The sequence below is a fragment of the Tiliqua scincoides genome, chromosome 6 (genome assembly GCF_035046505.1).
Source record: "Tiliqua scincoides isolate rTilSci1 chromosome 6, rTilSci1.hap2, whole genome shotgun sequence".
In the NCBI taxonomy this organism is placed as follows: Eukaryota; Metazoa; Chordata; class Lepidosauria; order Squamata; family Scincidae; genus Tiliqua; species Tiliqua scincoides.
The window spans coordinates 7,935,352-7,950,157 of NC_089826.1; the positions used below are offsets into that span (position 1 = coordinate 7,935,352).

The window sequence follows — 14,806 nt, forward strand, 5'->3', positions numbered from 1 at the left end:
TTAAGTGCGCATAAGAGCCTGATGCTCTTTGACAATAGCAGCCAAAAGCATTAGCTGCATGACCTACTTAAGCACTTTTAAATCCTACTGGTTCCTAGGAGAGAGAATTTCAACTAATGCAACTTGGAGTTTTGTCAGACCCTGAGGCAACATGGTGACTGTATGTATTGAGGGCCTGGAACTGTATTCAGGAGAATATTAACAAGTCCTGCTCCACCACCTACTACTAACCTGTGGTACCAACAAGGCAAGATTGCCCAAAACACTGGTTCACATTACTATATATGTAAAGAAATCTCTCCAAACAGCAACTGTCTCCCATTCTATTGTGAAGGTATACCAGGTTAGTCATACCTCTGTCTAGCCCTGTTCCATCTGACCAGCAGAGAGTTTGGGATGGCATCCATAGAAAGGTCATATCTATTATCACAAAACCATGCTCAAGGAGAAGTCGCCCTATTAAAATCCCTGGAAACTTCGCAGATGGTCCCTTTGAGGGAGAAAGGTCACCTTCCCTTTGTTATCAGAAATGTGCAGGTTTAAGGAACATGCTAAGAGGCCACTTTCAATAACACTTCTGAGTTTATTCAAACCACGTAGCAAGATCACAGGGTCAAGATCAGGCGAATTTGAGCACTTTCATTTTGACATCTCCCTCTACCGAGAGGAACTCCACTGTCTCCATGCCCAATCTGTTGGGGAACGAAATCTCATGGTCTTCTGCCAGCTTCACCTTCAGCTCAGACGTATCGAAAGTGAAGGAGACCTGCCAAAAGCAATCACAGAAATGGGATGAAGAGCACTCACCCGCATGCCCAACATCATTTGACAAACTTTAGCAGGTTGTATTTGAGTTCTTCCTATGAGCCATGAGACCCAAGTATAGTGGGCAAAGCCAGAGGAACTTTGTCAGCTACTATAGTTGGGTGCTGTACTCCAGAATATGGAGCAAAATAGTCATAGCCATGAGAGTTCCTGGTGTACTAACACTGTACTAGAAAACTGATGTTTCAGGAAGGCAGCTAGAGTAGAACGCACATATGCTAGCTATCCACAGGCAGCAAGTATGACACTGGAACCATCATCAAGACCCTCTCCTCTATACCAAAATTTCTTCTGAACAGTAACTAACTGCAGTGTTTCCTTGTATAATGCAAGAGGGCTTTGTCTACCTCCACAAGCTAGACAAGAAACTCAGAGAGGCCATTTGGTTCACTGCTAGGCACTTACCTGAAATTTTTCGCCTTGCTGGAAAGGGAAGTAGGTGTCTCGCTCCTCTTCCCCCCATATTCCATCTTGCTTGGAGTTGCAGACAATGGTATTCACATCTCCTTCATGGTCAAAGCGCGGATTGAAATGGAGCACGAGGTTGTCACGGTCTTTGCCCAAATTCACAATAAAACTGCAAGGAATGCCATAGGTATACACAATGGCAAAGCTTTACTGGACTTCAGCAAGAGCAGCTATGCAACCTCTGCGCTATGCCCAAAGACATTCCATTTGGGAGAGCCCATTTTCAAGAGCCAGGAACAAGCTGTCATGCTTGTAGATAATCTGGCAGACATTATCTGCCTTGAACTGCATGATAACTGGTGGGGTGGCATCAAAGCCAAGATCTGCCTTGCGCAACATCTTCTCCCATGGCTCTTGAGTTGCCCAACGCACATCCCACCTCCTGTTCTTTAAGAAACACTTAGCATGTGTTCCTAGTAGTCCTTACAACAGGCTTGTAAGTTCACAATGCACACCTACCTCCATATGTCGGAGCAGTGAGATAGTAACTTGTTCAAAGGCACCTTGCAAGTTCATTGGAAATGCGAAGTTTGAGCCAGGAGCTTTCCTACTCAACTCAGCCTCTATACTACTTCTGCATTTTTATGTAGTACAGCAACCAAAATTACTTGTTTCGTGCACATTTGCACAGCATGAGTTCCAGACAAGGAAAGCAACATAATAGCCTGCATATACAAGGAGGTAGCCTGAACTGGATCTGCTGGGCATCTGTGTGCATTAATGGAGGTGGCAACAGTCAAACTCACAATCAACATTGGGACATACAGCATGCAAGTTTTTTTTTCCAAAGAACCTTCCAGACCCATTAACACTCACAACCTTTGACCAGAAGCCACCTTGCAGCCTCTGCTACCACACATTTAGAAAGGCAGAACATCAAACCACAAGTGGGGCAGGGCCCAACTTGCCGAGTGTTCTTTTCTTCCTGCCTTAGATATCCTTAACATCTCAATGGGGTTGAAGTTGCCTCCTCTTAAAGGCTGGATATCAGAGTACCTCCTCTGCGTCACTTGCTCCAACTCAAAGAGCCAGTTTCTACATCACCAAATCCTTGCATCAGAAGTTCTCCAAATGGCACAGCAGTGCAAGGTTCTGGCCATTGTAGGAGCACATGCAAAGTGGGGCCAGCCCATTCCTACCCAACCCACTTTTCTTTCACTTCTAGGTATGAAAATGCCCCCCCCCTTTGGGGGAGGTAAAGAGTATATTTGATTATGTGTATTTAAGTAGTTAAAAGTTGTGCCCATAACTCTACCTCCCCCATAACCAACAGTTCAAGGAAGGGAGAAGAGAGATCTAAGTCAGGGAATTGGTTTTGGGGCAGAGGGTTGCGCCCCTTTCTCTCATGTGCTTTTTAAACCAAGAAGAAAAGATACTGGGACCACCAACTATGGAGCTCTAGGCATCAATTTGTCTAGTCCTTAATTGTGACATTGAGTTTTGTCAGCTAGCAAGATATGTAAGCAGAGACAGCACAGGCCCAGAAGAAAAGCTACCAGTTCCCCCGATATAGTACTCTACAGCCATTCAAAGTACTATGAATTCAATGTCGGGAAGCCACCTGTTGCAATTTGAGATGGGGAGGCCCGGTTCAGCTGCTGTAGACCACTCTTTGACCCCCATCTCGGCTTACCCTTTGGCATCTGGAAAGATCTTTCCCTTCACTTCAATACATTCACCAGGCTGAACTTTCAGTTTAGCGATCAGTGCCTAGAGAAAGGAAGCCAAACCAAACACGTTAGTCTGCCAGTGTCAGTCAAGGTGGGCATGATGGGATTTTTGGAAGGAGGGAAGTTTCCACACCTTCAGTGCCCTTATAGCCCCTGGGCACAGCAGAGTCCTATTGCTACATTCCTATTGAGTGGGGGGGAAGAGCCCATTGGTCTTGGTCTCAGTCATTCCTGGGTCAACTAAGTAAAATTAGAGGCAGTAGCCAGGCTGCAAAGAGAACGTAGGGCGGGCAAGAACTTTAGCTGATCATGATGGAGCCATATAGAGAGCATCTACTCACAGGTGAAAACTCACACTGACCATTTCATTACTTCCCTTTAGCAAGGTGGGGCAGATCTAAATAGCACTTTTCCTTACAATGCCACAAGTGTCTTAATTCAAGCTTTATTTACTGTTCCCATACCAGGGGGAAAGCATGCAAGGATAGCGCCCTACAGGTAGACCACAGCTGCAATACGAGGACATCTGCAAGAGGGATCTGAAGGCCTTAGGAGTGGACCTCAACAGGTGGGAAACCCTGGCCTCTGAGCGGCCCGCTTGGAGGCAGGCTGTGCAGCATGGCCTTTCCCAGTTGGAAGAGACACTTGGCCAACAGTCTGAGGCAAAGAGGCAAAGAAGGAAGGCCCACAGCCAGGGAGACAGACCAGGGACAGACTGCACTTGCTCCCGGTGTGGAAGGGATTGTCACTCCCAAATTGGCCTTTTCAGCCACACTAGACGCTGTTCCAGAACCACCTTTCAGTGCGCGATACCATAGTCTTTCGAGACTGAAGGTTGCCAACACACCAGGGGGAAAGCTAGTAGCCATGTTCATTATTGGGCGAGAGCTCAGGTCATAACAGTTTTAAAGATGTCGCTAGCTGCTTTGCAGTCTTGCAGATAAATGCCACTAGCCCCCAGAGGGTTAATCACTTCAGTAGCCAGGGTAAAGAAGTCTCCAAACACTGTCTTTCTGGGGGGGGGGGGGTTGGTTAAAGAACGCTCCAATAGGACAATAGGACAACTAATCATCTCCCCCCATCCCAAGCTTCTGGGGGACTCCTGTCTCATGCACCCACTATGTTCCCTATAGGGTTGTCCATCCCTAGGAGGAAGCAACCGGCTTTGCCAGAGTTCACAAGAACTGCCTTGATCTGCCATTCCTTAACATGAAAACAGTCCTTCAGGCCACAGGTCCATCAAGACAACAAGAGACCTGCATCCTGGTGCCCTCCCTTGCATCTGGCATTCTGATTCTAGAAATGGGGCTACGTCAGAATGCCAGATGCAAGGGAGGGCACCAGGATGCAGGTCTCTTGTTGTCTTGTGTGCTCCCTGGGGCATTTGGTGGGCCACCGTGAGACGCAGGAAGCTGAACTAGATAGGCCTATGGCCCGATCCAGCAGGGCTGTTCTTTGGCTCAGCAGTCAATTCCCTACAAGGACTAGTGAGGTGCCTCCAGAAAGTCAATAGCAGGAAAGCAGGCAAGACCCCTCCCCGGCTGTTCCCCCCCCAACAACAACAACTGGTGTATTGAAGTATCCTGTTCTGCCAATTGACATACCATATGGTCATCAAGACAAACAGCTGGTAACAAACCAAACAGCCTTGTTTCAGCAACATGCTTCCATAGAGTTCGAGCATCAAGCACCCACCAACCACACTGGATAGATGGCTGCTTGTCTACAGAGGCAAATGGGGGTGGGTTAAGAATTCCCATTTTTTAAGTTGACCCTAAACAGCAATAAACAGAAGATGAAGCTTCCCCTTCTACTACCCGCCTGGCACGGAGGTGCTAGTTTGAAAAAGCTTCACCTTCCAGGTATCCCTAGCACAGAAAGCAGCCCTGCTAAATACAAGTGGGGTGGCTGTCAAAGTAGGTATTATGGGGTCAAACCCCACAGAAAGACTTCTTCACTGTACAGTGATCAACTCAAATTGGAGCTGTACCACTTCAGGGGCTCTTTTGTACAAGATCTTGTCTGTGTAACTACCTGCAAACTGACATGGTACAACCAGACAAAGATTTAGCACCTCCCACTTCTAGTTCAGCAATACGCCAGGCACAAGTCAAGCTACTTAACGCAACCCAAGCCAAGATGACCTTGGCTACATGCAGTTGGAACAGACCTTTCTAGCATTGTCTCCCACCCATACAAGGAGATCAGGTCCAACTACTATCCCTAGTAATGCTAAGGTGCTTATCACTATGGTAGCGAAACTCTGTCCACTGGTACCTCACACAGAGGCACTTTCCATCAGCTGCACAGGAGCCTGCAGGCAGTCCGAGAACAAGCAAGAGAGCAAGGAAGCATCCAAGCCAAGCCAGGTAAGGGACCCCTCAACAGGTTGGACAAGTTTGTAGTTACCTTAAACCCACACTCTGGCTTTCCGGTATCCACCTATCATTTTCTTCCCTGGAGTTCACCATCATGCTGATAGCCGAGATTTCATGCACGTGCATGAGATAAGCTTTGACCCCAAAGATCCTTATGGCCAGTAGCTCTATGCTTCCGAGGGTTACACTGCAGGCAGAAAGGAGTCCTGTGACATCTCCTCATGTAGCACCACCGCTCTCAGTTCAGCCCCCTGGGCAAGAGCTCTTCCTGTTAGGGTCTACTTCCTGTTAGGCTTACTTTTTCTGCCATTATGTCCCCTACAGCAGCATCAATGTATGCTCCTTTGAGCCCCAAGGCTCCCCAAGATCATTTTTAGTAGTGGGCTCTGAAGACCAATGAGATTGAGAAGCAGCAGTTTCCAAGAAAAGCAGAAATAAGAAGAGCCCTGCTGGATCAGGCTAAAGGACTATCTAATCCAACGTCCTGTGTCTCACAGCAGCCCACAAGACAACAAAATACCCACAACCTGTAGCCACTCCCTTACACCTACCATTCCAAGATTGGCTGCCTGTTACACTCAGAGACTGCATACAGTCATCATAGCTTGTAACCTGTGCTGGACTTTACCTCCAAAAGTCTGTCCAATCCCCCTTTTACAGGTACCTAGGCAAGGTGCCACCAAGGTACAGTACAGAAAAGTAGTTCTTAGTAGTGTTCTCAAACTAAACAGCACACTAGCCAGCCAATGTTTGCATGTCACACTTTAACTACACAAGCTAAAGCCCTCCTCCAAACTCACCTCCTGTGAAGTTGTTAGGTTAGCCACCAGTCTTCATTCCCATTGAAGCCCAAGCATATGAAGCTCCATTTGAACATGCTGATATCATTTTACTCCCCTCCCATGCAGGCACCTTGGGACAGAGACCTGTCCCACTTTGAGACCGACTTTCCATTAGAATGCTCCAGTTTTGTGACATAAGCTGACACTGAGACTACACACCACCATGCATGTGAATGGTACTGCATGGTCTTAAGAAAATGGAACCACCTCCAAGCTTCAAGAGCCACCATTACAAAAACATATAAGAGACTAGAAGCCAAACAAGCAACATGATCAAGTAAAGGGAACAGAGGAAACCTTCTTCCCCCACATGGTCAAGTAGCCTATTAACTTGCTTCTGGAGTTTGTAGCCTACTCCACTACCATACTGCTTGCTTACCAATTCAGCACCAGTATTTGCCCATTCACAAGAACAAATGGGTACCCAAGACTCACATGCTCCATACTGTAGCCCTGCTCCTGCCCAGCAGGCTAGACTCCCTCCTTGCCAACCTCAGCAATGACTCAGCAGAGAGCCCCCAGCAGCTGCCTTAAATAGCCGGGAAAAGTGCTGACCAGCTGACCACAGAGGTGTGCTGTGAGTGGAGGGTGGGCTCAGATCTCCAGGAAGGCAAGGAGAGAATCACAAAGCAGGCTTGTTTCAGATGAATGGGGACACATGAGCCCAAGCAGCTGCTGCTCCAGTTTTTGCACCCGATATCAGCAGTCTCCTGGCTGGCATTCATTGAAACATTTGTTCAGTGTGGCTTTGATAGGGACACTGGTTGCCAGCAGAGTTTGAACAGCAGGCAGGCTGCCAGGCTCACCAGTGAAGGAAATCGCTTTCTGTCGCCTTTGGTGGGGAATGGCTGGAGCCAAGAGGCAGAGCATCTGCTGCGCACTCATGCTGCCCTCACTCAGATTTGGGCATCTCCAAGTCAAGGCTCTGACCGTCCTGCTTTGTGTATGGGGAAGGGGCGGTTGCATCCCCTCCCACAGGGGCATCCCAAAGGAGCACCTATGCTCGCACCACCATCCCTGATAAAACTGCCATCTTTTGTGCCAGGCCAATCTAGTTCAGGATTGTCAGCGGTTCTCAGGGCTTTTAGGGAGGAGTCTTGCCCTGTCATGCATAGAAATAGCAGGGTCTTTTTGCCTGCAAAGGATGCATTCTTGCACTGAGCTGCAGCCCCTCCCCCCATCTAGCTTGCACAATGCCTTCTTTGATGCAGCTGTTCTATTTCTGGGTGTTTTTCTGCTTGCAGTTGCCCATGCACCTGATTGACAGGTGCAATCTTATATATACACTTGCCTGGGCATAAACCTGTGATGACTGCCTTGTCCCACCCCCCATCTTTGTGTTTTTTTACTTATCTTTTGACGGTTCCAGTCTCCCAGAGGCTTCTGTGCTGGTTCAGCATCCTAAAAGCTGTGGGAACATCCTCCCCCAGTAGTTTGTCCTTGGTTTAAAATTCCATTCCCAAACAGCCACGTGGCTGGATGTCTATTGTCTGTGTGTCACATAAGTCCAGAACCAGGGGACATCAGCTAAAATTATGTGTTGGGAGAGTTAGGACAGACAAAAGAAAATATTTCTTTACTCAGCATGTAGTTAGTCTGTGGAACTCCTTGCCACAGGATGTGGTGATGTCATCTGGCCTAGATGCCCTTAAAAGGGGACAAATTTCTGGAGGAAAAGTCCATCACGGGTTCCAAGCCATGATGTGTATGTGCAACCTCCTGATTTTAGACGTGGGTTACCTCAGAATGCCAGATGCAGCAGGATGCAGGGCTCTTGTTGTCTTGTGTGCTCCCTGGGGCATTTGGTGGGCCATTGTGAGATACAGGAAGTTGAACTAGATGGGTCTATGGCCTGATCCAGCAGGGCTGATCTTATGACTTCCCCCAGAGACAAGAGAACCACACCAAGGCTGCAATCCTAAACACACTTACCTGGGAGTAAGACCAATGGACTATAATGGGACTTACTTTTGAGTAGGATTGGGCCCCAAGCCTTGCGCTGAGGTGGATACCTGCCCACCAATTGGGTAGGCAAGCCTACCTGTTTAGATAAGGGGGTGGGATGAAGTGGCCGGGTGGTCTCCTCCTATCTCACCAGGTAGCCATGACATCATCAAACTGCTGTTTCTCAGGATCAAGCACAAGGACGCTCAGGTGTGTTTTGTCAGTCTGCTGTTGGTCCCAGCTGCTGGTTTGTGCACCTACTCCAGAAAATGCAGAAGACCTGCATTCCCAGGACAACATAAGTAGGTAATAGCTGGAACTGAATTTCTAGCTGGAAGTGTTAAGGAAATGAATGTTGTTTTGTTTGCTCTTTTCATTCCAAGCCAACCTGCAAACTCACTGATGTGCGCCATGACTCCTGTTGGGATTACTGGTTTCTACACCCAATTCATTCAAGCTGGCTCTGTGCTCATGTAGCCCAGTTCAGGCATTTTTCACTAGCCTTCTTATTGTGTTTGTCTCCATCCCTTCCCCCATTTTGTTTGCTTCCTCCTCCTTTTGGGCTTTTTAATAAAGTGGCCATAACTTGACTTGCCTTGTCCATAGTCATTAGTAATTCAGTGGATTGTCTCATCTGATTGCTCTCAGGGACTAACTACTGTGGCTTGATTTGAAGCAATTGTGGTGTTCTGTGTTGTCTTGGGGGGGGGGGGTTCCCAGATGGCCCACTTCTCTGCCTGGTTGCCTTATCCTGGGATGGTGGCTGCAGATAGATCTACTGGTGTCCCCCACCCCCACATTCAGTTGCTGACTCAATAAATCTAGGAAATGGAGAGCAGGAAGAGGTGCATTGAGTACTAACCACTAGATATTACTCCCCTCATTGGGGCTTTGGTCTGAGTTAAACTGCATGGGATTCCTGTGTGAACCTACTTTTTCCCATCTATCGCAGATTACAGAATCAGAGTTTAAGTGTTGCCCCTGTCCTCACCCCACTCTTGTGTCTTATTTTTAAATTGCCTGGCACATGTCAGCACCCTGAATGATCAAGAGTCAGCTGGGATTTTATTTTATTTCTTTTTAATGCTTGTCATTTCTTTATTTCTTCCCCTGCATAACTGGTTTGGTTCTTTGAGTGGCTGCCAGAGATCAGAAGATTCCTGGGGTGGGTCACCTGGAAAGCAGGAATATTGTATGCTTGATGAACTGTAGGAAGTGTCTCCTCTCTCAAGACACTGGGATGGCAGTGGCAAATGGCCCTAGAAGCCTGGCACTCAGAGATGCCTCTATGGTTGAACTGGCCCGAGGAGGCCAAAAACTGGCCAAAGGGCAAACTGCATGTTACACATCCATTGCATGTAACAAGTCGCACTGGCCTCTTCTTCACTGCAAACCCTGCACATACTGGACCTCATCTGATCTTGGAAGCTAAGCAGGGTCAGGCCTGGTTAGTACTTGGATGGGAGACCGCCTGGGAATACCGGGTGCCGTAGGCTTATACCATGATCTCGGAAGCTAAGCAGGGTCAGGCCTGGTTAGTACTTGGATGGGAGACCGCCTGGGAATACCGGGTGCTGTAGGCTTATACCATGATCTCGGAAGCTAAGCAGGGTCAGGCCTGGTTAGTACTTGGATGGGAGACCACCAGGGAATACCGGGTGCCGTAGGCTTATACCATGATCTCGGAAGCTAAGCAGGGTCAGGCCTGGTTAGTACTTGGATGGGAGACCGCCTGGGAATACCGGGTACTGTAGGCTTATACCATGATCTCGGAAGCTAAGCAGGGTCAGGCCTGGTTAGTACTTGGATGGGAGACCGCCTGGGAATACCGGGTGCCGTAGGCTTATACCATGATCTCGGAAGCTAAGCAGGGTCAGGCCTGGTTAGTACTTGGATGGGAGACCACCTGGGAATACCGGGTGCTGTAGGCTTATACCATGATCTCGGAAGCTAAGCAGGGTCAGGCCTGGTTAGTACTTGGATGGGAGACCACCAGGGAATACCGGGTGCTGTAGGCTTATACCATGATCTCGGAAGCTAAGCAGGGTCAGGCCTGGTTAGTACTTGGATGGGAGACCGCCTGGGAATACCGGGTGCTGTAGGCTTATACCATGATCTCGGAAGCTAAGCAGGGTCAGGCCTGGTTAGTACTTGGATGGGAGACCACCAGGGAATACCGGGTGCCGTAGGCTTATACCATGATCTCGGAAGCTAAGCAGGGTCAGGCCTGGTTAGTACTTGGATGGGAGACCGCCTGGGAATACCGGGTGCTGTAGGCTTATACCATGATCTCGGAAGCTAAGCAGGGTCAGGCCTGGTTAGTACTTGGATGGGAGACCGCCTGGGAATACCGGGTGCTGTAGGCTTATACCATGATCTCGGAAGCTAAGCAGGGTCGGGCCTGGTTAGTACTTGGATGGGAGACCGCCTGGGAATACCGGGTGCCGTAGGCTTATACCATGATCTCGGAAGCTAAGCAGGGTCAGGCCTGGTTAGTACTTGGATGGGAGACCACCTGGGAATACCGGGTGCCGTAGGCTTATACCATGATCTCGGAAGCTAAGCAGGGTCAGGCCTGGTTAGTACTTGGATGGGAGACCACCTGGGAATACCGGGTGCTGTAGGCTTATACCATAGTCTCTCGAGACTGAAGGTTGCCAACCAACCCTTGAGAGGGGGGGCATTTTGGATCAGAGAAAGGGCAAAAGGGAAGGCAGCTAACTCTTCCCCTGGTAGTTGCTTTTTCTCTTTCTAAGCCCCTGGAACGGTTTTTACTCTCACAGAGTTCCAGACTGATATACACACGGGCAACTAGAACGTAAAACCAGCAGGAAGAGCAAATTCAGAGGAAAGGCTTTATGAGGTGCCTTATGAGGAAAAATGACAACGTTTGGGACTTTTCAGTCTAGAAAAAAGGCGCCTGAGGGGGGACAAGGGATGGGCAGAGTTAATAGAAAGATGTTGTTTTTCCTCTTGCACGACAGAATCGGGGGACATCCATTACATTGAGTGGAGGGAGAATTAGAACAAAGGAAATACTTCTTTACCCAGCATGTAATTAATCTGTGGAACTCCTTGCCACAGGAGGTTGAGATGGTACTCCTTAAAGGGCGATTGGATAGATTTATGGATGTCAAATCCATCCCAGGTTACAAGTATGCAGCCCGTAGATTTTAGAGGTAATCTATCTCTGAATGCCAGGTGAAACTGAGTGGCAACAGGTTACACAGGTTCTTTGTGCTCCCTGAGGCATCTGGTGGGCCTCTGTGAGATGCAGGAAGCTGGACTAGTTGGGCCCTGGGCCTGATCCAGGAACACCCTTCTTATATTCTTAAGTCTCATTATTCTTAGGGCTGTTACTCAAAGACATTGTAATCTGTTAATTGCATGCAGCTAAGCTCATTAAATTTGCAACTGAGTAAATAAAATACTTAGGAAGCAAAAAGCATGTTTTCTTTGTGTTTAAATGTTGCACAGGTGTGGCACAGGAGACATCTTAGAAAGAAGACTCCCTGCCTCTTTGCAAACTGTGCTTGCCATCTGTACTTTTTATAAGTTAGTCTCTTAAAATCACATCAGCTGTTCAATTAATCAAGGGCACCTTTTAGCCAAATAGAGAAGGAAAACTCTGATCCCAAACCTCCACTGTCTTGTGGCTACATCCAGTTATGGAAAAGGCTTCAGGAGTCAACCTCGAGGCAAAATCCGGAGCCGGAGTCCCTGAGGCAGTTCTTGGCTGAACACAGTCACGTTCTGGCAACTCCTGCGACGCTGCTGGAACCAACAGTATTGGCCTCTGCCTTTCCATTGGACCATTTCAGCGACGTGGAGAGGGGGGATTTGCTGCATGGGTAACAGTCTATCCTCCATATCTACTCTACCCAGGCTTTGCGCACTGGAGAGGACACTCTGTTCCAGAGCCACCATTCAGAGCGCAATACCATAGTCTTCCAAGACTGAAGGATGCCAACACTGTGATTGATTGATGGATTGACTGAATGTTATAGCCCTAAAGAGTGTAGTGCTAGGATCCTGCCCTTGTCAATAACCATCAAAGGAAGAGCAGGAGTCCTGCTATTTCTGAATGCAGATTAGTCCAGGGGGGAGTGAAAGAAACACCCCATTGTTCCTTGCTGAAGAAAATATCTGGCAGTACAAAGTGCCTTCAGAGAGGGAAAGGATTATTTTCCAACCAAGCATCTTCCCCCTGCTGCCTTTACTGGAATCTTTTGGCAGGACAGGAACATTGTGGTCCCCTCCGGAGTTCACCAAGCAGGAGAAATACACTTGAAAACCAGCTTCCATTTGCTCTTTTGTTTATTTAATCACTCTGTTTGGAGCCAGCCTTGCGGCTCAGACTTGTGACCAGCAGAAACAAGCAAGGAATGTTCTTCCTGGCTCTGATCACAGATATGGCAGGGACTGAGATCCGGCCCAATCAGTTGGTAGGCTTTGACCTTTGGAGCTTAGATTCCAGCTCTGCCTTCTGTTCCTGGGAAGCGCAGGCCTGCTCACTGTCTCTCAGCCTGAGTTATTCTTCTGTAAAATGGGAATAATAGTGGCCTGTGTCAAAAGCTTGCGGTGCAGAGGAGAGGGAAATGTCATCGGCACCGAGTCTCAAGAGAACAGTGGGACATGTGTAAATAAATGATCTTCCTTCAGTGATACATGGGAGGGAAAAAGGTTTAGTGGAACTCAGTAGAGGGCTTAAAAAATGTTCCACTGATCACAATGGGACACACTTCTGGGAAAACACACATGGGGCTAGGCAGTGCATGCACCAATGCAAACTGGGAAATATTTTTGCAGTGTAGCCTTCCGGTCATTAGCAAGCCACTGCTATCCCTCTCCCATTCTCTCCATTTGCAATATAGGGATATTAAATACTGGCCTACCATACAGGGCTGGTCTAAGGGTTGTTAGTGGGACGATGTGTGCAAAGCATTTGACTGCTTGAAACGCTTGATTCTAAAATCACAACGTATTCGCAACTGGACTTCAGAGCCTTGTTATAGAGAAAGGAACTTGGGGAAGCTCGGTGCACCCCACATCGATTTAAATCTGTGACATTTTATTATTGAGCACTTCAGACCCCTCTCAACACGCAGTCTGTGGATTGCCAGTCTTTTCTACTGGCCATGCTTCTGTGTTTTACACTGGCCTGACACACAAAAATATCATAAGACTAAGGACACAACCCTAACCAGGTCTGCTCACAAGTAAGTCCTATTTTGTTCAATGGGGTTAACTCTCAGGAAAGTGTGGTTAGGATTGCAACCAAAGTTATTCTTGGCATGCACTTCATTTCCATGGCTGAAAAACTTCACCTGCTGAATTTCTGTGCATTATCTGCTGTTAAACACACAGTAGCAAGGCTAGATGAAAGTTGCCAACACTTGATGGGCTTTGTACAAGGATAATAGTAAGGCTGTCAATTCCTGTCTGTCAGTACGCTCCTGTACCTTTATGAGATGCCTGATAATACTATTTAACCTTGGTATTGCACCTTCTGATGATGCAAAGCACTTCACTTACATGGTTGGCAACCTTCAGTCTCAAAATACTATGGTATAAGCCTACAGCACCGGGTATTCCCAGGCGGTCTCCCATCCAAGGACTAACCAGGCCTGACCCTGCTTAGCTTCCAAGATTGGGCATGCACAGGGTCTTAGAATGGGGACACTTCAGCAACCTTGCAAAGTAAGTATGATGAACCCCATTTTTCAGTTGGGGAAGACTGAGGCCAGCAGGAGTGGCTTGCAAGTTGATGGCAGAGGCACAATTCAAATCAAGCAAGTTAGCAATTGGTAGCTCAGTGTCTTTGCATCACACCTGTTCACTAATGATGAGAATTTCAATAGGTGTGGCTTGTCCAGGGATGGAAGAAATAGCAGCTGGTGAGATTTTTTTCTGCAACTCTTTCACCCTGGTCATGTTGAGACAGAGACAAATCCCATCAACATGAATGGGGCCTACTTGACATTTTGGCCAGCCTGTGCTCCTGGTTGGGCTTAACAACCTCTTCTGCTGCAGACATTAGCAGGTTGACTGCCTGCAAATCCAGGTATTAAGGGCACGAGAGCAGGCTGGACTGGTTTCTGCAAGGCATTTGGTAACCCCATTTGTTCCCAAGAAAGTAGGCATACAAAGCGCAAACTAAAAAGTACAAGAGAAATCTGAGAGACTGGCCCCGGCAACCCTGAATAGCAAACTCCAGCTTTATCTTTGCTTACTTTTTAAAAATTTTAAACATATGCAATCAACACAACAAGAAGAAAACACATCAGAACACATATCTTAACCATTTAACCAAAGTGCGGTGACACCCCAAACTTCATCTTCATCATCACCATTTCACCAAGCAACTTTCTCATTCACTTGAAGTTATCCTTGTTCCTTATTCCTCAAATCCACAGATCATTAACTCATGCTTTTCTTTTATGTGCAGAAAGTCAATTAAGGGTTTCCAGTGACCAATAAAAATGATGTCATCTTTTTAATAAGAGAAGTAAGGTTGTCCATTTGTGCTTCCAACATCTTTAGCCACCATTCTTCTGCTGTAGGTGTTTTCAAAGTTTTCCAGTTCTGCGTGTAGAGAACTGGTTCTCAAATTTTTCACAGCAGGACCCACTTTTTACATTCCATCGGGACCCACCTAGGTTTACGAGACTTAAAAAAA

The 14,806-nt window shown here is 47.5% G+C and overlaps 1 protein-coding gene across 1 annotated transcript; it reads right to left on the bottom strand.

The window, feature by feature from the left end:
* Positions 1-563: 563 nt before the first annotated feature.
* On the bottom strand, positions 564-6,728 carry LOC136655866 (16 kDa beta-galactoside-binding lectin-like). The gene is made up of 4 exons (XM_066632560.1): positions 6,619-6,728; positions 2,927-3,003; positions 1,231-1,402; positions 564-766 (listed from the first exon to the last, which is right to left on the bottom strand). Exons 1-4 carry the CDS (start codon positions 6,625-6,627, stop codon positions 620-622), a joined length of 405 nt encoding a protein of 134 aa, XP_066488657.1. The 5' UTR covers positions 6,628-6,728; the 3' UTR covers positions 564-619.
* Positions 6,729-14,806: the final 8,078 nt, after the last annotated feature.

Excerpts from the sequence above, each read along its gene's own strand:
- LOC136655866 (XM_066632560.1), bottom strand. Across the intron at positions 1,403-2,926 it reads ATCTTTCCAGATGCCAAAGG|TTTTATTGTGAATTTGGGCA; the intron begins GTAAGCCGAGAT and ends CATTCCTTGCAG. Across the intron at positions 767-1,230 it reads AGCAAGGCGAAAAATTTCAG|GTCTCCTTCACTTTCGATAC; the intron begins GTAAGTGCCTAG and ends TGCTTTTGGCAG.